The 27,190-nt window shown below is 41.1% G+C and overlaps 1 protein-coding gene across 5 annotated transcripts in view; it reads left to right on the forward strand.

The window, feature by feature from the left end:
• LOC149791214 (sodium/potassium-transporting ATPase subunit alpha-like) overlaps positions 1–27,190 on the forward strand; it is a 161,357-nt gene that overhangs the window by 110,870 nt on the left and 23,297 nt on the right. For all 5 annotated transcript variants that reach the window (XM_089969684.1, XM_089969683.1, XM_089969685.1 and 2 more), the window contains exons 8-10: positions 24,979–25,247; positions 25,717–25,915; positions 27,045–27,156. In XM_089969684.1, coding sequence (XP_089825810.1) covers positions 24,979–25,247; positions 25,717–25,915; positions 27,045–27,156 — 580 coding nt within the window. The remainder of the gene's footprint in view (positions 1–24,978; positions 25,248–25,716; positions 25,916–27,044; positions 27,157–27,190) is intronic.

Genomic DNA, 27,190 nt, shown 5'->3' on the forward strand with positions numbered 1-27,190 from the left:
TTCTTGATGACCGGTTATCAAATCATGGGTCTTGCACTGGCCTGTGTGTCTCCATGAAGGTCCTTTCAGACTTTTATCTCTCGAAGATTTTTGTCTTACAGATCGTTTCTTGTCGATTCTCGGCATCCTTCATGATTCGTTTCTTTTTGGCCGCATTCTTTCTGAATGTTTTGTTTTTGTGGCATCCATGTGACGTAGAGCTTTCTGCATCCAAGGCAACTGTTTATTTTTGGGGGGTGTTATTCACAGACATACCTCCAGCGAATTCTCTAAGCGAAAGCGAGGCGAAATGTTAAAGTATTCAGAAGGCTGTCTGTGTTCATACCCACCCCGTGAATTAAATCCCGGGGTGATAAAATGTCACCCCACGATTTAACGTGAGTAGTGAAGTGGGATACCCTGGAGACAATGGGAATTACCATTACAGGACCCCTTGGGACAATCTGGAGACAATGGAAATTTAACATGGGGAAAAATCATGGGACAATCTGGAGACAATGGAAATTTAACATGGGGAAAAATCATGGGGCAATCTGGGGACAATGGAAATTTAACATGGGGAATAATCATGGGACAATCTGGGGACAATGTAAATTTAACATGGGAATAGATTGTGGGTCTGTTGAGCGACAAAATGGAACAGGGTCATGACCCTATTTTAATAAGGTCCCGACCTGAGGGGTCTATGGAAAGGGAACAATGGAGAGGGATAGAAAACACACACACACATATATTAAATAAAAAAATGGGGAGGGGCAATTGAAAGTCGATCTCTTTTCGAGAAATGTGGGTGGCCCTGAAAAGGGCCTTTGGGTTTATATATGTCCTTAACATAAAGGGCATCTCTGACTTCTTCTTGTCCTTAGGCTTCGTCTCACTGTAGGACCGTAAATCAGGACTCTTTTGAGGCATCCTTGCCTCTCCACGTAAATCCTACGTATCCATAGGTTGCTGGCGGTCCTATGGACAACTGTCGATTCGGATCGGACAAACATCGGTATGTCCGTCCTGAACATCATCGAAGACACAAGGGTTGATGATTCGACTGTGGTCCACATCTTGAGGCGCCGAGAACAGGTGAATCAATGCAGTGAACTGCGCTTATGTATAGGTAGAGGAAGGATTGAAACGGATTGAGTTCATTGACCAATCCAAACACGCGTTACAAAATTCAGTCAGCCCGCATCCAATCCGAAGAGAACAGTCTGTGACGTCAAGTAGTCTATATAGATTCGCTAGCGCCTGTGCGCTGTTAATACATGCGACAGTTATTCAACATGACGGAAACTCAGAAAACGATCCATTGGGGTGCACCAGCAGTGGAGACTACACAAGGGAACCCGGACTTACTTTCAGAAGAGGTGCATTGGGATTTTGTGGATTTTCTTACCTCGCAAGAATTTGTTCCGGAACCTTCATTACCGCAAGTGGAGAATTTTAGACAGAGATAGAAAGAAGAATTGGAGAAATTTATACAACGACAAAAGGAAGCGGAACAAGCTTTTCTTTTACAGCAACAACAGCAAGAAGAGTTAAGAAAAAAAACAACAACAACAACAAGAAGCAGCAGCAAAGAAACAAGAGGGTGAAAATCAAACGGTCACGGTACTGTTAGACATTTTAGCGGAGTTAAGAAGTCTGAAACAAATGTATCAGACTTCTTTATCACGACCGAACAGAATACGACTTTCCCGAGCTAAACACGCCAACCCTGTGACTAAGCCTACCGTACCACCCTTAGTGATTTCAACCCAATTATCATCATCAGAAGTAGGCCTCGGCCGTGGCAAAGGCTTAAGGCAGTTAAAGTTGATTGCTTAAAATCACCCCTTACACCAAAAACCAAAGGCCCTTTTCAGGGCCACCCACTTCTCTCGAAAAGAGATCGACTTTCAATTGCCAATAACTCAAAAAAAAAAAAAAATTCCCCTATAGTACGTGTATATGAGTGCGTGAGTGTAGCTTCTTATTTAAAATCAAAACTCAAAGACACTTACCTTATATAATGAATGTATTCTTTTATCAATAGTTACAATCCAGTTCACAATTCACAACAGAGCACTTTAAAAAGTACATTCACTTCTTCTGTTTCACTGTTTAGTCTCTCTGTTTTTTAAATTTCTTCACCGTCACAGTCTTTGCCTCCTCTTCCTCCTCACTTTCTTCCCTTCTTCTTTTCTTCTCCTGTTTCTTTTTCTTTACCCGGCTGCTTTCTTCTTCTGAAGAATCCCTCTCTTCTTCTGAAGAATCCCTCTTTTCTTCTGACTCCTCTTGTTTCTTTTTTGGCCAATCTGGAGACCAATGTCCTTTTTCTTGACAATAATAACAACAGGTATCTTGGCTTTTCTCTTTTCTAGCCCCTTTTTTTCTTTTTTCACGGTCTGGACACTCTGAAGACCAATGCCCTTTCTTTTGACAGATATAGCAAGTATCTTCACTTTTATCTCGAAAGGAAGGAGAGTAGTCCGTCGGCTGGTCTGAAGAAAATTTTCTAATGACCCCTCGCAAAGCTCTGATGAAACGTTCGATTTGGCTAGTCTCTTCCATCGTTGTGCTCGGTTTGAGAGTGAAATGAATAGTGAAAGGACAAGACACACACCGTTTTATATACGCTGGTCTGCCATGACTATAAATTAGTCTATGGTGTTTAAACTTGAGTCATTTGGCGTTTTGCACTCAAGATGAAACGATCCAATTCATTTGAGAAGAAAGAAGAAGAAAGTAAGAGGCAGAAACGTGATCTATCGCCTCGTACCAGAGCTGAAGTCTTGGCACAAATTCATGCCAGTGATTTTGAAGAGGACATGAGTGCACCAGAATCCAAACCCTCTAAAGAAAGTTCACCACCCTTAGTCAACCCTGAAAAATACTATTCCATTCGAGAGACGGAAAAGCGCTCCTCTAGAAAATTTAGAACCACGGCTTACAAATACACGGTGAAGTTTAAAAATTTCAAGGCTGAAGTACCGTTAGAGAAAGCACAAGGGTTCATCACTGGGGTGTGGGATTCTTTGCTCACCACACTCAAGCGACAATGTCAACCCAAAGAAGACGATCGCTTGAGACTTTCCATACAACACGACGGTTTGAAATCCCCTGTTTGGATCGAGTTTAGCACCCCGCAGAATTGACCGCTTCCAAAGTCATGGACAAAATTCAACACGTACAACAATCCAATGACCAGTTTGACATCACCGATGGAAAAGCCACACTGGACATGACCCACGTCTCTCCTCCTCAAGGGACTGGACGCAAAAAGATGTTATTGGTGGACGAGCTTCGCAGCACCAAAACAAGTCTCGTCCGAATTCACAACCCTCAAGACCAGATGCGTTTAGCCAAGGCTATCGTGGTGGGACGAACCTATGCCAACAAAAACGACACGGTAGAATAGAAAAGAGCCTGGAAAACTATTCAAAAATCGGTCCGAGCCAAACAACGAAGTGAAGCAGAACTCCTGTTGCAACAAGCCGACTTGCCCAAAGACAAACCCTGTGGCATTCCTGAAATGCAAAAATTGCAAGATGTCCTAGCTCCACGATACACCTTGAAAGTATACCCTCAAGAAGTACGCGGACCCCTGTTGTTTCGAGGGAAAGACTTTAAGGACGGAAAATACATTCATGTCTATTATCACGATGACCATTTCGATACCATTACCAGTATCACTGCATTCCTGGGATACGGTTATTACTGTAAGAAATGTGACTATGGCTATAACAATCGAGAGCAACAAAAACATTGCGGATCGAAATGCACAGGATGTTTGGCCTCTCCACGCTGTCTGAGCGAAGGGCAAAAACCATTGCATTGTCCTGCTTGTCAACGCACGTTTGTCAGCCCTGCCTGTTACCAACAACATCTGAAGACGCAAGGTTCACAGCAGAAACGTGCTTGTCAACTGCTGAGATTGTGCCCTACGTGTGGACAAGGCATACGTACCAATAATGCCAAGGCACACGTATGTTCAGGAAAGAAAAAATGTCACATTTGTCACCACATCGTGGACTTGGAACACCAATGCTACGTGCAAAAATACCAACCCCCACCAGAGAAAGAGGACGGTCACAAGAAGAAAGTCAATTTCATCTTTTTCGATTTCGAATGCATGCAAGAGACTGGCATTCACGTTCCTAATTTCTGCGTGGCTCATCGAGCGTGCGAGAAGTGCATTCAAGAACCTATCTTCAGTCATTGCCCTCAATGCAGCAAGATTCCTGGAGGACGTGAAAAAATCTTTCGGGGACCGAACACACTAGCCGATTTTGCCCAATGTGTCTTAGACCCCATCGACAAGACGTGGAGCCAAGAGGACATCGAACGTTACGGAGATTGTCATCGTCATGCCACGGTGATGGCTCACAATTTCTCCGGATACGGTGGACAGTTTCTTTTGAGATACTATACGGAACAAGGCACCGAGCGTCCTAAAGTGACTTTGAACGGAGCCAAAATCATTTTCATGCAAGTGGGACAAGTACAGTTTAAAGATTCGATGAGTTACTTGGCCATGCCTTTGAGCCGAATGCCTAAAACGTTTGGATTGACAGAAATGGCTAAAGGGTACTTTCCACACTTTTTCAATACGGAAGCCAATCAACACGCCGTTCTACCCCATTTACCTGAGGCTCACTATTACGACCCCGACAACATGCGTACCGAACAACGAGAAGCTTTCTACGCTTGGTACCAGGCTCACGCCTCGGACCCTTTCGACTTTCAGGAAGAAATGTTAAAGTATCGTCGTTCCGACGTGGACATTTTACGACGTTGCTGTCGAACATTTCGAGAACTGTTCATGGAACACGGAGGGGTCGATCCTTTGAAAGAAGCTTGCACCAGTGCCAAAGCGTGTTCCTTAGTGTACCGGCAACGATTCACGCCTGAAAACACTGTGGCTGTCATCAGTCCTCAAACGACCAACTATGTCAAACGTCAATACTCGGTCAAAGCCCTATGCTGGTAACATTACTTATGCGACAAGGAAGACAAATGGATTCAGCATGCCCGCAACGGAGGAGGCGAAAAGACCATCGGAACGCATTCGGTCGATGGCTGGGACTTAGAAAACCCCAAGATCGTGTACGAGTTTAACGGTTGCTTATTTCACGGATGTCCCGTCTGTTACCCTGACCGTGGCACTAAAAATCAGTTTTTAGAACGAACCATGGAAGACTTGTACCAGGCCACATGTCAGCGACGCCTAAAGTTAGAACAGGAAGGATACCAAGTGGTGGAAATGTGAGAACACGAGTACGATCACCGTTTGAAAACCGATCCCGAGTTTAAACGCCTCGTGGAAAGTTACCATTTTATGGACCCGCTGAACCCGAGGGATAGTTTGTACGGAGGAAGGACCAATGCCACCTGTTTGCTGTACCAATCCGACGAAGAGAAAGGAGAAGAAATCAAATACTTGGACGTGTGTTCGCTGTATGCCGTGTGCAAATATTGTCGCTTTCCTGCAGGGCACCCACAATTGTTCACAGAACACATCGACCTGACAAATATTCGATAATACGAAGGCTTGATCAAGTGCAAAGTTTTGGCTCCCACGGACTCGTACCATCCCATGTTACCTCACCATTGTCAAGGCAAACTGATGTTTCATTTGTGCCGTACTTGTGCCGAAACGTGCAACCAAGATCAACCTTGCCAGCACACCCAGGAAGAACGCGCCTTGATGGGGACGTGGGTCAGCGTAGAATTGTTCAAAGCTCTGCACATGGGATATCAACTGTTAGAAGTGTACGAAATTTGTCACTTTCCCAAGACACAACAATATCACAAGGGTGACCCCACGCAGAAAGGCATTTTCGCAGACTACGTGGATGCCTTTTTGAAACTGAAACAAGAAGCCAGTGGCTATCCTTCCTGGTGTCACACTCCCGAAGACCAAAAGACATTCAAAGAGAAATACTGGGCACAAGAAGGCATTACTTTAGATCACATCGAGAAAAACGAAGGCAGGCGATCGTTTGCCAAAGTGATGTTAAATTGCTTGTGGGGTAAAATGGCACAACGTCCGTGTTTACCCAAGACGGAGTATTTGCCAGAAACTTCCCGCTACTTTCATATGATTCACGACAAAACCAAATTCATGAAACACGTGGACGTCGTTCGCGAATTTGTGATCTTGATCAATTCCGAAGAAGATCTGGACTTTGTACAAGACGACCCTTTTGGAAATGTCATCATTGCGGCTTACGTGACAGCTCATGCTCGCTTAAAATTGTAGGAAGCTTTAGAACTGTTAGGGGAACGCGTCCTGTACTTTGACACGGACAGCTGCATTTACATCCATCACCCGAGTCAACAGCACCCTGTCATCGAAGGAGACCGTTTGGGAGCCTGGACAGACGAGCATCCCGACGACAAGATTCTAAGTTTCGTCAGTGGCGGTCCAAAAAATTACGGCTACGAATACCGGGACCCACAAGGAGAAGTGCACACGAAGTGTAAAGTGAAAGGATTGACTCTGAATTATCGTATCAGTCGTGTGGTCAACTTTGGGGTATTGAAGGAAGCCTTGCAATCTGGAGAAGATGAACACTTTAAAGTGACCACCTATCAACCCAACAAGATTGTACGTTTACCCACTCACTACATCGTCAGTCGACCCTTGGAAAAAGTCTATCAAATCGTGTACCAGAAGCGAGTGCGTCTTCCCAATCATTTCACCTTACCGTATGGACACATCGGTATTGGTCTGTATATAAAAATTAACCCTAGGCAAGATCGATAGTTCATTGTGACTACCAAGACCAAGTGAACAAGATGAATACTTTCAGAGAAACACAAAAGAAGTTTAGAAAGGCACAATTCAAGTTTGGGGCTTCTGAAGTGGAATGCGATTGTGAGCCTTGCGACTTTTCAACCTGTGTTAGTGACGGTACCAGAAGAATCCGTCATCCATGACAGGACTGTCGTGGACATCCCTGAAAGACCCTTTCGGGAGGACACTTGTGTGACCTTACCCCCTATAGAACTGGTCAGAACATTATCCAAAACATGTTGTACAGACACTTGTGTTTATTCCACGTTGATGGTTATCATGGGCCTTTTATCGTTGTACTTAAGCCTTTGGCTTTTATGTATTTTTGTCTTTCGTATTCATGTTTAAAACATTCAATAAACGTGTCCTGAAAAAAATATATAAACTCTCGTCTTGTTTGTTTTCGTGTCACAAGTGACATTCCTCACACTATAGCTACCTCCGTTGTCTCCGCTCCCTCTTCTTCCACTGTCAAAGTCATCGACGAACACTTAGATCGTGCGAGTTGGGAGGCTTTGTATCTTCGCCATCCCTTTAACATGCTCATTGCTGGACCTAGCGGTTCAGGCAAAACCGAATTCGTCAAACGCTTGATCGAACATAAACATCATTTGATCGATCGTCCACCTCAACGCATCGTGTGGTGTTACAAAGAGTGGCAACCGGCGTACAGCCTCTTGCGAGAAAATCAAGGCGATTCCATCGTGTTTGTGGAAGGCATTCCTAAGGAAGACGACGGCATAGTCTCTGACTCCCGTCAAACCCATTTGCTCATTTTCGATGACATGTTAGGAGAAGACGAAGAAGAAATTAAACTGTGGTTCACGCGCAAAGGGCATCATCGTAATGCCAGTGTCGTTTACATCACTCAAAATTTGTTTCAACAAAGTAAAGCCCATCGCACCATCAGTCTCAATGCGCATTACGTGGTCTTGTTTAAAAGCCCTCGAGATAAATCGCAAGTGCAAGTCTTAGCCAAACAGTTAGGGACACCTTGGCTGACTCAGGCGTACGACGATGCCACTCAAACTAGACACGCCTATTTACTTGTAGATTTGAAACCTACGACCCCCCGAGGATTTGCGATTTCGTACCCACTTGTTTCACCACTGGTGCCAAGACGTAGGGCCTGTCCTGTACACGTCTCCGTCCTGGACTTAACTTCATTCCACAAAAAAAATCTATAAAAACCTCAGACCCTTTTCGTCTGTCTCACACACATTTTGAACATGACGTCCCTTCAGTCGCATCTTCCCGTCAAATTGATTCGTGCCTTGTATGACATCAGTCGAGAAAAAAATCCACAAACACGAGCTCGTGTCTTAGAAGCTAGTCTCAAAGAAGTCTTACGATGGTTCACGGTGACGGCACGTCAATTACTCCAAGGGATCATTCAGATTCCTCATCAAACCAAACGCTTTTTTGATCGAAACAAAGTCGCTTTGACCCAACTGGCCGATCCCCGCATCGACACTCAAAGCAAAAAACAAATCATTTTGAAACCTGGAGGGAGCGGTACTCTAGGAGGGGTCATCATTCGCTCTCTCTCTTAAGATGGGATTCTAATGCCCCCAAACTTCTCCCCAAGAAAAAAGTCAAACGAAGCTCCAAGAAGAAGAAAAAGACCAGGTCCCCAAGGAGAACTTCTCCAGTGGCAGGACCCTCCTCTTACCAGACACCACCCCGGAAAAAGAAAAGAAGCCCCCAGAAAAAGAAGAAAACTAGTCGCAAGAGAGGCACTTCGGCCAGGACGCAACCTTACACTCGCAAACCACGACCTGCCACTGCGGTGACCGCGTCTCCGGCAGCCTCAAGTTCTTCCACTTCTCCGTTGATGACACCAAGAACTGAAGAGTACTTGGAGACGTTGATCACACCAAGAACTTCTCCGTTGATGACCCCAACGCGTTCCAGTATAAAAAGGTGTGTGACCAAGTCGGGGTATCAGTGTTTTGGTGCTCCTGAAGATTCAAAGATGTCACCTTCCAAAAAACATCCCTCTTCTAAACAACCCCAAGGAAAGAAAAGGAAAGGACTGCCACCACGTTTAGTCAAACATGGGGACATGCTATCTGTCCTGTCCAAAGCTTCTTCACCCCTACGAAAAAATCTCATTCAATCAGCTTCCAAAGAGGTCATCGATACCGTGTGCGAATGTTGTTTGAACGTCTTGAAAGGTACGATCCCTTTGTCCAAAGACCAGAAACAATGCTTAGGCAAACATCGTCACGTTCTTCGCAAATGGTTCAAAAGAAAATCCCCCTTAGTCAAAAGAAGATGTTGGTCCAACGTGGAGGCATCTTACCCCTCTTGTTAGGCCAATTGCTGAAAGGAGTCTTGGGAACCATGTTGGGAGGACTGATGGGCGCAAGATAAAAGGGCCCTCTGAAGTCCCAAGATCTCAGAATCTACCCTTGACAACCCAATGGAAGGACGAAAACTAGCTTTAGTGCCTTACAAACGATGGATGGAATACCATCGTTGGCAAGAACAACACACCCCGCATTTACCTCCTAATCCCCATTTGAGCGAAATGTCCCAGTTACAACACGAATTGCAGTCCTTGATGGATCGCCAAGATTTGTCCGAAACAGAAAAATCGCAAAAGTACGGTCAACTCTTGCAAAGACTACAACTCTTTCACCAGAACGCTTTAGACGAAACAGCTCTACCCACTCTGAAAGATTTTAAGACCTTGATGAAAAGTCCAGCACCCTCACCAGTACTAGTACCAGTACCAGTGACCAAGACAGAAAAAGGAAAAGAAGAAGAAGGGTTTCAAACTCCACCAGGAAAAGTACGCAAGTTAACAACACCACCTACCTCCAGGATTGGATGGATTAAAAAGATGATGACCACCCCTTCTTCATCACAAGAGAAAAAGAAAGTGAAGACAGAAGTGAAGACAGAAGTGAAACAAGAACCGATATCCCCTGTTCCGACATCCTCCTCTGCGACACCTATTGCTGGTCGCACACGCAAAGCATTGCAATCCAAGAAAGTACCCCAATAGAAAAAGAGTACCATCTTCCAAGAGTGTGTGCCTTACTAACACACAAACACAAAATGGAAAAAGTGTTAGCCAGCATTTACTACGATCCCTCGCATCCTGCAGGTTACGCAGGAGTTCAAAAATTGTATCGTGCTGCCAAAATGCGGCTGAAAAGTTTCCGTTTACCTCAAGTGCAACGATGGTTACAAGAACAAGCTACCTACACTTTACACAAACCCATTCGACGCAAGTTTGCCAGAAGTCGCACCCGAGTGGAAGGCATCGATCATCAGTGGCAAGCCAATTTAGCCGATGTCTCTTATTTGGCCAGCTACAATTCTGGATACAAATATTTGTTTTTTGTCATCGACGTCTTTTCCAAATTTGCCTGGGTCGTACCCTTGACTTCCAAATCGAGCAGCGAGTTAGTGCGAGCCCTGCAACGAGTGTTGAAACAAATCGGTCGTGACCCTCTTCGTTGGCAAACGGACAAAGGCACCGAATTTCTGAACCAAGCTTTCCAAAAAGAATTAAAGAAACGTGACATTCATTTTTTTACCACCGAGAATCCCGAAACAAAAGCCAGCATCGTGGAACGTTTTCAACGCACTTTGAAAGAACGTATGTGGAAATATTTTACGCATCACCACACTCTGAAGTACATCGACATCTTACCGCACCTGGTGCAAGCGTACAACCAATCTTACCATCGAAGCATCGGACGTGCCCCGCAAGAAGTGACTCCCGAAAACGAAGTGCTGATGTTTGAGCGCCTGTTTGGTACGTCCCCGACGAGGGCTGCCCTTAAGAAAAGTGGAGTGTTGACCGTAGGAGATTGGGTACGCATTGGTAAAACCAAACGCACTTTCGACAAAGGTTACTTACCTAATTGGACGACCGAATTGTTTCGTGTCACTGAAGAGTGCATGGCCGTCATCCTACCGTCTATAAATTGGAAGACATGAACGGAGAAGTGCTCAAAGAAACGTTTTACTTACCCGAGTTACAACGTGTGACCAAAAAAGAAGACGACGTGTACGACATTGAAAGCATTCTCGAACGCAGAACCCGTGAAGTGGACAAACGACATGTCAAAGAAGTCAAAGTACGTTGGAGAGGATATCCACCCAGTTTTGATTCTTGGATCGACGCTTCGCAAGTCATCGACTATAAAATGAAGTGACCATCATGTCCTTTCACACAGACGCAGCTACGTCGATCACTCCTTCACCTAGTTCTTCTCTGCAAGATTTACAAAAACAACCCTTGTGGGTTTGATGTGGAGAACGTGTACCTAAAACGCAAATCGTCTTTTTCTGCCAAATCTTCGTCGTGTATTGTATCATCGGGGCAGCCATTGCCAATTTGAGTTTGCAACAAGGAGAAAAACAATTGTGGACCATTTTATTGAGCAGTTGCATCGGTTACCTGCTTCCTAATCCCTCCCTGAAATTCTCTTCCAACGGGAACCAGGGGAACCTTGTGTCCAGTGCCAGTGTCAGTCACCACTCCAATAACAACAACAACCCTATTTTGGGCGGAGACACGCCTCTGACGTCCAGTAATCCCTCGGACAGCCACAGAACTCTGGAATTATGAGTCACGAAAACCAATTTTACTTAACCTTACCCAGTGACAGTTCCATGGAGGTGCCTCCCAAGAACACGTTGTGCTGTTACACGGCCAAATTACCTCAGACCATCAAAATTAGATCACGAAGCCCATTGTGAAGTGGCTTTAGTAGAAATCATTCACCCGACCCAAGTCCTCTATGTCCTTCCCACTCAAACTTTTTTTGATGTGGAAGTTCATGACGAACAATTGCAACAGTACTTGGATACCTATGGCAAATATGACAAGAAAACCCCTGGCACAAAAAATCAAAAGTACACCACCTATCACTTGTTCGTTCCCCCAGGCTATTATTTTAGTGGTCAACATTTGGTGAGCACCATAGCTTCCAGGTTTAATGTCGTGTGTCTGAAAGCTTTGGAAAGTGTCAAAAAAAGTGTCACCATGGAATACCACAAAGCAGCTCGTCGCTTCTTGATGAAATGTGACAGGGGTAAAATCGTGTCCATTTTATTTTGTCCTGAATTGTTTGACATGTTGGCGGAGACATGGACATGAGAAAGGCCATGCTCACGAAAAACGAATTACCAATCATTTACGACAACGAGTCTTTTAGCAAGTTATTTCGTGCCCCGGTAGAACTGAACCAAGGACTGAATTTGATGTTTGTGTCATTCCTTTCAAAGTGGATTCTGCCACGGTCACTGACGTGGAAGGTGGAAACACTTACCACGTTCACCGCGAATTTATACATCCTCACTATTTGCCTGTCAGTAAGTCGTATTTGGACACGGTCAACATTGCTATAAAAGGAGATCTGGGACAAAATATTCCATTCACCAAAGGAAAAGTCACGGTGAAACTCCATTTTCGAAAACGGTTCTCCCACGATTCGTAAGTCATGTATCCAGTGTACCGAGGGGTTGCTCGACAGCGACGACACGGTTTTGGTGATATGTTAAAATCGGCCTTTCGTTCGGTGGCCCCGGTGTTGAAACCGATGGTGACACGAGGATTGCACGCCTTGAAAGATGCGGCAATGACACAAGGCAAAGAATTTCTCCAAAATGTCATCATCGACAAACAAAATCCTAAAGAACCTGTCTTGAGGGCAGGCAAAAATGTCTTGCTGCAAACGGGCAAAGACCTTTTGGGCCGACGAGACACACCTATAAATGCCCTGCACGCTACCGAGTCAATCATTCAGCAAGGACAAGGCAGAAAGAGACGACGAAGAAAACACCCTTTCACCAGACTTCACACGTCTAAAGCTAGAAAGGCAAAGAAAAGAAGAACCGTTCGAGACTTAGACGTTTTCGATTATTGAGAATGAGAAAAAAGTGATGCACCGAGAGTCTTGCGCCTGTTCCAAGTCGGAACTGGATCTGTTTGCCATGCCCCCCACCATGATGACCATGCAAGAATCCCAGTGGGTGGAATTTCATCCCGTCTCCTCTTTGACGGACTCCGTTCCCATCGAGTTTGAAATCAAAGGACAACCCGAAGATTACATCGATCTGAATAGCAGTTACCTGTATTTGAAAGTGAAAGTGATCAAAACGGACAATACCAATCCAGGAGGCGATGCTAGAGTAGCTCCTGTCAACAATTTCATGCATTCCTTGTTCAGCGAAGTGGACTTGTACTTGAATAACAAACTGGTCAGCAGCAGCATGGATACTTACCCATATCGTGCCTACCTGGAAAATCTCTTGACGTACGGAAAAGAAGCCAAGAATACTCATCTGGATGCTTGCGTGGTATGGAAACCTGACACGGCAGGTGTAGGCACGTTTAGCGACACAGTCCTAACAGAAGATGACAATCCTCACAATGTGGGGTTTAACGACCTTCGTAAGAAAATTCTGCAAGGGCGAAGTTTAGAACTGATGGATCGTTTGCATTTGGACATGTGGTTGCAAGAAAAGTATTTGCTGAACGGGGTGGATATCCGTCTGAGACTGAATCGTAGCAGTGCCGCTTTCCATTTGATGGCCCATGCCAATGAATACAAAACTATCATTCAAGAAGCTCGACTTTACGTGCGTCGTGTGGAAGTGTTACCTAAAGTGGGAAACGACGTCAGTCAGACGTTGAGCAGAACGACCGCCAAGTATCCGATACGACGCGTAGAAGTGAAAACGTTCACCATTCCCGCTAGACAGCGATCCATGATCGAAGATCATCTGTTCCAAGGACAGTTACCCAAACGTTTGATTGTTGGTATCGTCAGGAATTCAGCCTTCAACGGAACCCACGATCAAAATCCTTTTGAGTTTCAACATTACAATGTGTCCAAGATCGAAGTCAGTCGCGACGGCAAGACCTTGTGTACCCGACCCTTTGAGCCCAACTTTGGTGTCGCGAAGAATTATTTGAGATCGTACTTGTCCCTGTACGAAGCCACCGGACAGTTAGGAACCAACACCAGTCACGGTATTTCGTACGACGATTATGCAGGAGGCTATGCTTTGTGGGGTTTTGATTTCACTCCAGACCAGGACAGCGACGAGGGACATTTCCACCCTATAAAATCGGGTCAGATTCGTGTGGAACTTCAGTATGCAAATCCACCTCCAGATCACACAGTGAACGTCCTCCTGTATGCAGAATTTGACAATACCATAGAAATCAACAGTTTGAGAGAAGTCATTCTAGACTATTAGAAGCCATGGAAGACTGTTATCCCTCTTTGCCTAGTGGAGAAACTTTGAAGATGGAATGTGAGGAGACCGGGAAAGAAGAATCTGAAGACAAAGACGAAGAAGTTATCATGATGAAGTCAAGATGGCCAGAACAAGAAGCCGATTTAGTCTCCTGTTTTGCCAAACACTTGGTCGAAAAAATGACGGAATTGATCAAGAAAGATTGCTATGGATGTCAAAACGATCATCCCAGTCAAATTCAACACGATAAATGCCTAATGCTGAGTCAAGAAGAAAAATTGAACGAGTATCTGGACGAAGCTTGGAGTCTCATCTCGAACAAAGTCGTGTTGCATCAGTAGTATAAAGACTTGCGTGAACATTCTTGTCCACCATTAACCACTCAAGAGATCCATCGTATCGAAGCTCTCCTGAATCAGAGTGGGGAGACGAAGCGAAGAAACGGTTATTTGTCAGACATTTTCAAGCAAAAATTCAGGATCGAATTGATAACTTATTATTACCTGTGAAGAAGAAAAAAAAAAAACCACACAAAACATGGATACCTGGGAACTTTATTACCTTTTGAACCACAGTTCGTACACGGCTTCTTGGAATCCTGTCGTCTGTGCTAAAGATGAACTCCCTCATCGCAAACCTCAAGACCATCTAGCTTATGTGATCAACACGGACGACAGTCATCTCCCAGGAACCCACTGGGTAGCCGTCTACTTTCCTCAAGAAGGATGTGTGGAATATTTCGATTCGTATGGATTGCCTCTTTTGGAAGACGATATCATTGACTTTATGAGAAGAAATGTTCAGACCACCCGATTCAATAATATGAAATTACAAGGCACAGATTCCTTGGTGTGTGGACAGTACAGTGTGTATTTTCTGCATCATCGCAGTCTGGGTTATTCCTAAGAACATTTAGTGACTCACTTTGATCCTCGTTCTTCTTCTAGAAACGATGTGAACGTAGATCGATAGTTTTGTGACCATTATGCTTATCTTTGGTCTCAAGCTAGGAAACATAGTGTCCATCAATGGCCTAATGACTTCCAACAGTGGAAATCACAATTTCATTCACAACGTTGTCAGCCCTGTTTAAAGTAGAGTGTAAATAAAAAAAAAATGTTTGATGTTATATTGTTGGATTATTGTTAAAAATGTTATAGTTGTTTGTTAGTGTTAAGTGATTTTGAATAAAAAAATGTTGTGTTTTGAAAAAAATGCCTTTGTCTTTTGTTTGGCTTTAGGAATTTTGATTCATGCTCTTTGACTTCTTACCATCCCTCTCATGACTCTCATTGAACGTTGCGGCTCGAAAACCGTGGAGGGATGTTTTCCTTCACGTCCGCGCTTGACTTTAAAGCCGGTGCAGCCTCCAGTCTAACCATCCATTGTCGACTCATCCTCCTACGAAGATGTGCTCCAAACTAGCTAAGCTAAACGAAGCCTACGTGAATTTGCATAGGGTCAGACACAGTCTGATACCGAAGCCAGAAGAGATAGAGACTGCGTGAATGTTAAAAGTCACTGAAGACCTGATAGAAGAGCTCTTCAGAGAAGAAGTGAACAGGGAGAAAGAAGAATGGACAGAGAAGTACAGACTTCAGAAACAGCAGAGAGAGCAGCAACAGCAGCAACAGCAGCAGCAGCAGCAACCTGAACCTGACAGAAGCTTTGTCGATTGTCGTATCGACACCAAAGAGTTCTTCTTCTCTTTCCGAAGAAGCAGACCTATCGCCAGAAAGTCTATCGTCAAAGGACATCGCATTCTTAGAAACTAAAAGATTGCCATAGCAAACAAAAACAAAAAGCCCTTTTCAGGGCTACCCATACCTCTAGAAAAGAAATAGTAATCCATTTGCCAATGTGTGTAGGTAGAGTAGTGTGAATATAAACACTGACTCTTTTTTATAGTGCGAGTGTACGTGTTTGTGTATATGATTGTGTGTTTGTAAGTGCTCACGTACGTTGGTGTGGATAGTAGATTAAGATCATGTTTGTTTTTTTTTTTGCTGTTTGACGTGTGGGGAGAGTTGATTTGGGGATTGATTGGATTGCTTTGCGTATGTGGATAGTATATTATTGGCTTAATAAAATTTTTTAGAATAGTGATGGGTAGTATAAAAAGTGAGTAAGTGTTTCTTTTAGGTCCGGGCGTTTGTTTTGTTATGATCTAGGTAAGATCAATTTTGTTTTAGGGGATGTTTTCCATCACGTCCGCGCTTTCACTATAAGAACCCACAGTGTTCGTCGTTCAAACCATTCTATAGAGAATAAAAAGAAGATGGCTTCAAACCAACTTGATAAAATGAAAACATTGCAAGACGTCCTGGACAATTTGGGTATGATGGAGCAAATGTTAGTGAGGCTAAACGAGGATCACTATTCTAATAGTCCCCATCGAGTGAAGATGGAGATCAACAATTTAAGAAAAGTAAAGGACATGATCAGTGCTCTGATGAAAGAAATAAAGGAGGAAAAGGAGGATGAAGAGTAAAGGACAAGGATGAGAGAATGGAACGAAAAAATTGAAAAAGAAGAAGAAAATGAGAAGAGGAAGAAAGAAGAGGAGGAGAAGCAGAAAGAAGAGAAAAAGAAGAAAAAGGAGGAAGAAAAAAAGAAAAGAAGAGAAAAAGTGTAGGACAGAAAATAAGAAGCTGGTGGAGAAATAGAAGAAATTAGAAGAAGAAGAAGAAAACCAAAGGCCCTTTTCAGGGCCACCCACATTTCTCGAAAAGAGATCGACTTTCTATTGCCTACCCCAGTTTTTTATTTAATATATATGTGTGTGTGTGTGCGTGTGTGTGTGTTCTATCCCTCTCCCCTGTTCCCTTTCCATAGACCCCTCAGGGCGGGACCTTATTAAAATAAGTTTTGAACTAGATTTTAAGTTCTGATTTTGTGAAAATAACATTTATTTGTACTGACAATCAAACGCGGAAGTGATAATAGACTGCCGCTAGCTAGTGTGTAAACAATTACAAATGGCCGCATACAGTTCTGCCCGCCGCTGGATAATACACCTTTACAGGTGTTGTGCAATCATCTGAAACATTTACCTGGATTGAAATGCAAGGTGAAAATAGACTGCTGCTACATTTGGCTGTGTAAAAAAAAAAAACTATCTATAGTTCTACTCGCTAGATTTTCAGGTAATGACCTTGACTTGGGATAACTGCATCAGTGACTTTTACACAGTCGCTGCAGAGTTATCTGCATTTACATAACGAAATGAAATCCACTATTAAATTTGTATGAAAATGTTGATTTGATTATATTTTCTGCAACACGTTGCACTGATATCGGGTAAATACCGAAATACTTGCTAGCTGCATGCATCGAATGAAATATTTTTTCTTCATTTGTCTTTAGATGTATAGATACAACGGTTCTGACGTTATTATCGTGACGTCCAGCGTTTGTAAATTTACAATTTTCACGTTGTGTCATAATTCTCAGATTAGATAAAGAATTATTAAGTTTATTTTTATCTATATGATCGATTACAAGTCCATCTTCGATCACTCCGTAATAAACTTCAAATACAAATCGATGACAGAGATAAGTTTTCTTCCCAGCACTAAATCTAAGATAACCAGAATTACTAACAACACCAAGTGGTTTTTTTTTAACCTGCAATGCCTAATTGTGCCATCGCGTGACGCTTCGTAATTCTTGATGATGGGATGTCGGAATAATTCCTGGTTCATTATAATAATGTCATTTGTCTAATTTATATTTGTCTGAAAACTTAGTTATATAATCGCGCTCGCATTTTAATATATCATTTTTATTTTTTTTGTTATAATATCTTTTAATCTCGCGGTATCGTTTACCCCCACAATTTGCACATAATTGTATTTTACCTCTGACCCCAATACCACATTGCAGACACGGTATTGGTCCTGAACACCCTCTCAGGATACTTAGGAGATGTTCTCCGCAGAATTCTTTTTTGCATGATTTGTTACAAACAGTCACAGATCCTACTTTGAGCCACCTGCAATGGTTCATTATATATAATATTTCTTATTTAAATGTTTGCCTTAAATATAATATGGAGGAGTTTGAGAGATTATCTGCAATCAAACCCAGAAAGGCTTCTAGATTTGATCTTGACAGACTAACCCCTGATTCACGAAGGCGAGCCTTAACTGATCTGTTTGATATTATCAGAGATGCCAAAGACGAATTTCGTAATGATGGAGCATCTCACGTGTGGTCTACATTCAAAATTATACCCAACATTGACTCTGTCAATGTCGACGAAGTCATTGATGCTACAAATAACGATGCACGAGCGAAAATAATTATCCATTACTTCAATCAGAAATATTTTTTCAGAATAAAGTTTATTGTGCACTTGGATGATGATACTTGGATTATCCGTGACAAACGTGACCCTGTTCTTGCTGATGGAAAAACAGCTCTGTTAAGTAAAGATTCCAAACCAGGAATGCTGACCGGGATTGACAGACCATATTACGTTCGAGCGTATCCTGTAACAGCGGTCATTTATGGAATTTATCCGATTAAAAAGCCAACATTAATAAACTTACCCCAATGAGATTTTCATCCTTGACTTTGTCAAAGCTGAATTGTGTAGCCGAGCGAGTAACAGAACATTTTACAGATGCGAAGAGTGGAAACGGTTTAACTAATCTGCGACGTGAAGAAATAAATAAATGGGCTGAATCGGTTAAGGATACAGGAACGTCAATAAACGATGTTGCTGAGTTATCAAGTAAATTGAAATTTCCAGTGATAGTAAAAACATTAACGGGGGAGGTTTTATATGAATCAGTGAATAAAGGAAAAGGAACACCAATTGAAATTATTGACCATAACTCTCACGCTTGGACCAATGTTGTCACAATATTTCCACGAAATCGTGTTGTGAGATATTACTCGTCAGAGAGTTCTTGGGATGGAATATTTGATGCTATTAGCCAAATAAGCAAAAACGACCCTGTATCAGTGTGTTTAAAAGTTCCGAAGAAGGTGAGTATGATCAATTTGTAAGACCTAACGGCGAATTATATCGCAAAGAATCTCTCCACGAAGAAATGAGAAAACTCGCACAGAAATATTCAGAAAATACTGAGCAGTTATTAACTAATTGTTTTACAGTCCCGTCAATTGCTGCCCATGCCGCTCGAGAAAGAAATTCATGGAGACCAACACATGCTGAGTCCTTGAAGATGTCCAGAATAGTTGTATCGAATACGGACACGGCGGTTTGTGGAACACCAAGTATAATATCAGGGAGATGATTTCCGTGGACATGTCCGCGTGTTATCCTGGAAGTTTTCTTGGGATAGGCGAGTGCGCTGGATATTTTATGAGGTTTGGTCATCCTTGTCATGAGATAGTCAGAGTATCAATTAATGGTCCATTGCCTGATTTTGATTTGACAGGATTTGCTCGTGTAACGTCGTTTGAATTCACTGTGAATCTTCATCCGATCTGTTATGTTTGGTTTGGCAGACATTTTTCGGAGAAACGTTGGGCACCAATAGTGTTATTACGATATATGCTTGACAGTAAAATATTAATATCGTTGACGGTCAGTGAAGCAATTATATCGTACCGAAAACAGACTTCGGTTTGGTTACCAACACCGGAGCGTATCAGTCTCGAAGAATGTGCACGAGAATATCCGGATCTGTCCGCGGATGTCATTGTTAATATTCTTGAGATTAAACTTAGCAACAATGAAAAAACAGCAAAAGGTCTCGGTAGAAGAATAATCGGTAAATTTACTCAAGGTGGTGCATATGATCATAAACGACATCACTCACGATTGATTATGGATGATGCTGAGTTGGATTTTATAATTAATGATGCCACTGCGAGAGATATACTTTGTAATCGGGAAGACGCTTACTTATATGACGGAACAAAGTTGGGCACAATTGTTAGTTACATCGAAGGAGAATCACCTCAATGCACTCATTTAAGATCTTCGATGCTCGCTTATGTTTCCATAAATTTACTATCGATGATAAATAGATTTCCTGACACTGCAGTTAGAGTTGCTACGGATTCATTTTATATCGATAAAAAATATTCAGAATTACTGACTCGTTTCACAAGCAATGATGAATCATGGAGTTCGTGGAGAATAGAAAAAGAAATGTTACATTACTATTGTGAATCCGCTGATGTTGCGGTTAAAGATAATTGTTGTAAATCAGAATTATCAGAAATGTCGAGTGCACCATCTGTGTACGATCCAGTATCCAGACACCAAACCGTTTATTTGAACGGGGAGGGGGTCTGGTAAAACAACTCGAGTAATCGAATTATTTCGTGGAAAATCTTCAGATATGATTGTACTAACACCAACACACAGACTTGCCAGGGAGATGAAACAACGAGAAGTCAATTCTAGTACTTATCATAGTTTTTTCAAATACAGCGGTGGTGTATGGACTCCAGATCGAATGGGAGAGAAATATATTCCAAAAGTTATTATCTGGGATGAAATATGTACCGTTAGAAACATTAAAAACATTTCTCGATTGGTTATTAACACAAAATACAGCTGTGATTATGTGCGGCGATCACGGTCAACCACCTCCGTTTGTTGGACCATCTCCACACGATTGGTTAAAGAATTTTGTTGATTATTACGAAGTAGTAACTGATGATCATAGATCTCTCGATGCAACGTTAAAGGAATTTAAAACATTAATCAGACTACAACAGAATAAAATTCAGTGTGAAATTATGCGCGAGGTGATTTCAGAAACTTCCTTGAACGAATTTTGGAAAACGTGGAGACCAAACGATTTGATAGTGGCAAGTAGAAAGATACTCAGAGACACACTTCAACGGCAGTTATTTCAATTACACACAGAGAAATTTCCAACACTGCCAGTGCCATTGTGTTATAGACCAGTTGATACGTGGTTACAGTATATCGACGTTGATATACCAGGACAGACCGAGAAACAGAATTTAGTATTAAATGATGTTGTTACAGTTGATGTTAATGTTGTTGAAGATGCACTAAAAATGAACAAATCTCCGTGGACGCTAGGATACGCAATGACGATTCATTCATCTCAAGGATTAACTATCTCTGATACAGTTGTATGGATCGTTGATGATCGTATCGAGTGGTCAATCTTAGTTTATTTGGCAGTGTCCAGAGTCAGAAGAATATCTCAACTGCGAAGGATTATCTTGGACGAGTCAATAGCTGATGAAATTAATAACGAAAACAACAGCGATATAATCAGAAAAAAATTAACTGGTTATACACAGAGTGACAACAGCAGAATAATCACTGTGCGAGCTGTAATTGTATGATGTTATGGCAGTATTCGGATAAACATCCAAGACAATTTGACAATTTACTGTAGACAGAAAAGATAATCGTCTTGGTCATACACGAGAGAATGTGCTGCTGACCTGTCTTGAGTGTAATCGAAGTCGTGGTGCTAGTTAAGTGATTTAGGCGGTAATTGTGTATCCTCGGGAATTACTTGTAATTGCTCACGTGTAAAACCACGTTGAGGAGCAGTTGAATCCAGTCTGTAGATTGCTGGTCTACCAGTAGATCTCGTTATGTTTGCTATCTTGTGTGTGGTGAGGCTCCAGATAGGATCAGTCGCTTTTTTATACCCTTTTCAAGTTCACCTGGTTCATATAAATATCTCACAGTAACATCACCCAGTATTGGTTGTGCTGAAAAATCACGTCGTTGTGGTATATGCTTTTTGGTAATTGCGTTAATAGGTTTCATGTTGGTTGTTCGAGTAATTTCATTATTTAATGCAGCTATCACGCTTGGTAATCTTGTGACCCATTCGCGAGATCTTTTATCTTGAATGAATTCCTTCGCGTATTGATATCCAAATAACAGCTCAGCAAGTGTTCGATTAAATCGCTCAACAATTGCCTGATCACGGTGAATTTCAGTATGCCCTCGTCTGATGGTAACGTTATATTGTTTCATCAGTGATGATACTGCACCTTGAAATTCTTTACCAGGATCTACCTGTAATAGATTTGGCCATCGTAGACCACCTCGTTGATAAATTCGTTCAAAAGCACTGGCTACTTCAGATGCTGTTTTAGTCGTTAAAGGCTCCGCATCTTTGTATCAACTTGCAACATCAACTACAGTTGACGCGTATTTGTATGTGTTTTGACGTCTTCGGATTTTAATAGTATCGTGTGGTAGAAATAATATATCAGCCTGGTGAACTTCATTTGGCACACTAACATTACAATGCGCAAAGTGAATTTGTTTAGGACGCGGTAGATAAATTTGCCATATTGCCTGTTTGGATAACCAATTTTTAGCAGTAACTCGCGTAACTTTTGCTGCTTCAGCGAGTTTACTAATTGCTGCGCTACCTCTCCAATATCCTTTTGGGGAATAATAGATCAACTCCATTATAATTAATTACCAGCACCTAGCGCTAATTTACCTTTAATTGCGGATTTTATTAACCAACTAGCTAATTTTTCCTTGAAAGATTTATCAGTGATGGAATTTAACGCGTGAATTAATTTCACATCCGCGAGATGCCTATCTTGTAGATTTTTACTTTTATAAGCTACATTATGAGCATGACACGCTTTATCAATAGCGTTTATCGGATACTCACCTGGTTTTGGTTGATCCTGGTCATCAAGTCTGATATCAAGTCGGGTTCCAGGGCCGCAGTAACTATATCCAGGAAGATATTTTTCTCCTGGCTATTTAGCCCACGGAGTTCCAGGTAGTTTTGTTAATTTTGCTGCAATATCACCTCCGTGTTGATTTTTTTTACTTGACTTTGAATATGATTTTGATTTTTCACCTGACTTGCCAGTGGAGATAAATTTAAATTTATTTGTACCGCATCGGTCACATTTGCCCGTAACCGCAGATTTTTTATTTTTTGTTGTAATGGTTGTTAGATCACTTGTCAGTGTGCGCGCTCTACATTTCACACAATATAAATCCATATTCTTTTTTATATATTTTCTAATGGAAATCACTGACTTTTCTGCTACAAGGAAACGAGAACCAGTTAAGCATCACGCAGCGCTACCAAATTCTGTTCGAATGATTATAATTGGACCATCTGGGAGTGGCAAGACACAGTTGTTACTTAATTTAATAATGAAATGGGATAAATTTTATTTGGTAGCACCATCTGTGGATAATCAGCGTTGTTATGAGGTGTTACAAGATTTTAATGAAAGTGCAAAATCATTAAGTGGAGATGAGGTTGTCGAATTTAGCACTGACATTAATGAAGCGCCAAGTATCGATTCTATTGATGGGTCAATGAACAAGTTAGTGGTTTACGATGATATTATGCTGGATAAACAATCAAATCCTGCCAGAATATTTTCCAGAGGTAGACACAAAAACACAGATGTCATTTATGTAACTCAACGATACACACAAATACCAAAAGTGATCAGAGATAACTATAACATTCTTACTGTCTTTAACGGAGTTGATACTCACACGTTACGAAATATTCATCAAACCTGGTGTAGTGGTGATATGGACATAAATAAATTAAAATATTTCTTCAGTCATGCTAAAATAAACCCACATGGATTTGTGACCATAAATTTACATGGTCCTCGAACACGGTATCGAATCGGGTTAGATAAAATGTTTTAATTCAGAGCAGCAGGGAGGGCGACGCTCTCAATGCGTCACCGACGATCGCGCTATTTTTTTTTAACAATTTTTTGTGATCCCCCAGGAAGTCTTAATTTGCGAAAATACAGGTGAACCAATTAGAGGTTGTTCGCCCTCCCTGCTGCTAGAGATGAGACATTTGTTGTCAGGAAATGACGCCACACAAGTTTGAGTTTAGCTATTTTATCTCCCGATCTTATTGTGTTCCATATGCTACGGATTTGCATAAAAAGGCAGAGTTTTCATCCACCTTTTAAAAGTTCATTTGAATTAAATTCTGTACGCCAGCATGAGTATGACTTCTGAGTTACTTTAAGTCCGGACTCATTGGGGTCTGTGCCAATCACTCACACATGCCAACCGATATACCATTGTTTAATGTTACAAGCACATGTTATTCGTTTCGATAAGATGCGTTTGAAATCTGCTGACAGTATTGTCTTCCACAGTATGTTGCATGGAAAACATACGATCAGTTCCTCTGAACGGCTATCCAATATCCCACATATATGACAGTCCCGGTGGTATACTTGATTAGTAAATCAGGATTACAAGACATATGCCTTGATGAAAAGAGAGGAAGGTGACGTACAACATTGGTCTAATGTAACTATAAGTCTTCATTCACTCGTTCAACCGAACCCCGTTCAGCAACAGTTATATTGCTCTCCATCAAACTTCAGTCAGCAGCAGGTCCCTTAGTTTAGGATGGTTGCCTGTGATAGATCAGTTTAATTTTATTGTTAATGTGATATTTGTTAAATATTCTCAGAGATGCACAATTAAATGAATATCCCTTTATTAGCGTCTTAACATATTTTAAAAACCCTCAATTATGATACGTTTGCAATTTCACAGCTCTTCCCTCATTTCCCTCTAATCTCACTACTCACAAACCCACCGTCCTTATCTTCCATGTGGTTTTCGTTGGAACATCTGTCAGGGGATGAGATCTATACTAGGTATTATGTAGTACTTGACATTGATTTGCAAGTTCGGTATATACTATTTGCCAGTTCTGTAGCTACTTCAGTTAGTATATGCGTTTAAAACGTTTTAAGGCCATAAAGAGAAACAAAACAACTAAAATGTTATTTCGTAGTTCCCAGAACATGAACTACTGGAAGAATTTACTAACACTGAAATTAAAGATATTAAGAAAGCGAATACAATATATTTTATTTACAAAACGTAGGATATATACTTCTGACATTTTAGGTGAATACAATTTGTATCCCCTGTTTTGCATATCGATACATTTGTATCAGATTTGAGTAACACATTGATCGTGGATGTACCATTATGATATATTTTACAGGTACTTGCTGTGGCACTGTTATAAGGACTGGTGACAGAACTGTGATAGGTCGTATTGCCAATTTGGCTACTGGTCTTGACGTCGGAGCAACCCCTATTGCTAAGGAAATTTCCCATTTCATTCATATAATTACTGGTGTGGCTGTATTCCTGGGAGTGGCCTTCTTCATCATTGCTTTCATCCTTGGATACCACTGGCTTGATGCAATCATTTTCTTGATCGGTATTATTGTAGCTAACGTGCCAGAGGGACTGTTGGTCACTGTAACGGTAAGTGATACAATTGTCTTGATTATGACACAAAACACTACTTATTGTTTATTTTGTGCAGGCTACAAAATATGCGTCAGACCATTTGTCATTACCAAGAGAAAAGTGTGAACATTTTGACTGAAAACATCTTTAGACAATGCCATACAAACGTTTGAGAAGAAGCTACAATAAGTAAATAATCTCCAAAATGTATAATTGCCTATTTTTTCCAGCATTCAAATAGCATCTGAACAAAGAATCTTCTTATGACCAAGTTATTCTCAGAGTTGATTGAGATATTGTATAGTCGTAAATAGATGGGAATACTTTAAATAATTAACCATGTTTGAGCCACTCATCATGCTCATTCGGAAAAAGCCGTGAAGACCTTTCTTTCCTCAAATATACCGGCCGTTCCATTTACTATAAACCATTTCTTGTTACCACAATGAATAACACATACTTTAAAGAATATTTATCCGACTAGGTGTCCCTAACTTTAACTGCGCAACGTATGGCCAGGAAGAATTGTCTAGTGAAGAACCTAGAAGCTGTAGAAACGCTTGGTTCTACTTCAACCATCTGCACTGATAAGACTGGCACCCTGACACAGAACAGAATGACTGTTGCTCACATGTGGTACGATGGCAAAATAGTAGAGTCTGACACTAGTGAAAACCAGTCCAGTGAGTATACTAATATTGATGACAATATTAGACAGTGAAATTTGAAGTTACTATATAGTCTTGCTTATGAAGTATATATTTATAATATATATTTCAAACTTGGTGCTTGCATACGTAGCATGCATCAAATATCATAATCGTTGTTGTTGAAATTATAATAATAATAATAATAATAATATTAATAATACTAATAATAATAATAATTATTATTATTATTATTATTATTATTATTATTGATACTACTTACAACATTCAATCTCGCAAAAAATAATTATGTAAATGTCCGGTTTATCAATGATAATTAGCCAAAGTACATTCAACAATCAAGGTAAAACAATTGAAGGACACACAATATGCATAAAACTCTTGCAATAGGAGCTATCCATCAATTAAATATTAATATTTTCCTCCTTTAGAAAAGAATAGGTTATGTATTCATCTTTTGTACTGCTGACACACTTGAGTTGGTTTCAGATATGGTAAAATGGCTTTTATATGGCAATAAAACTACGTTTTATATCGAACTTTAATAATATGCAGACAGCAATGGTTTGGAGTTAGTGATGACTGTTGTTTGTTGTGGAATGGTTCTTATTTTAATTGCCTTTCCTTCCTTACAAATATAATATTTTTCAAAAAGTATCTGATTTATTGTGGTTGTATTGAAACGTGGTTCTCAAATGCCTCAAAACGTTCCATTTAGTATGGAATGGTCCTATATTTTCACAGCAATTGAATGAATAAAAATCATTTTTGTAAAACAGTGAATTTCCCGCCTCAATACACACACGTACATAATTTGATGTAATCATAATTGTCTCTATAAGGGTGATTAAAAGCACGTTATAGTTTTTATATGTTATGTTTTTCAGGCTTATTATTCATTACAAGATTTATCCAGTATTTTGGACGACTTTATGTCTTGCAGTGTTTGAATATTGATGTACTTTTCACTAAGAAGTACATTCAAAAGATACTTGACAACAAGAGACCTTAACCAGTTTTTGAAATGTTTATCAACTTTTATTGAAATACAGTTAGGTGAGCATGAGAAAGGACGGTTTAAGATGTAAGTACCAATTAACGCAACTACGAATGTACCTTTACCCAGTTTTCTTTGATCTTTCAGAAGCTATACATAACATCAGTGATGTCACGTTTTTTACCTTGGCTCGCATTGCTATGCTATGTAACCGAGCAGAGTTCAAGGCTGGTCAGGAGAATGTACATATTCTTAATAGGTGAGCGATGATATTCTCTCTTGGTACGATTTTT

This window comes from Sinohyriopsis cumingii, chromosome 9, assembly GCF_028554795.1.
Source record: "Sinohyriopsis cumingii isolate HCF-2022 chromosome 9, ASM2855479v2, whole genome shotgun sequence".
Classification (NCBI taxonomy): Eukaryota; Metazoa; Mollusca; class Bivalvia; order Unionida; family Unionidae; genus Sinohyriopsis; species Sinohyriopsis cumingii.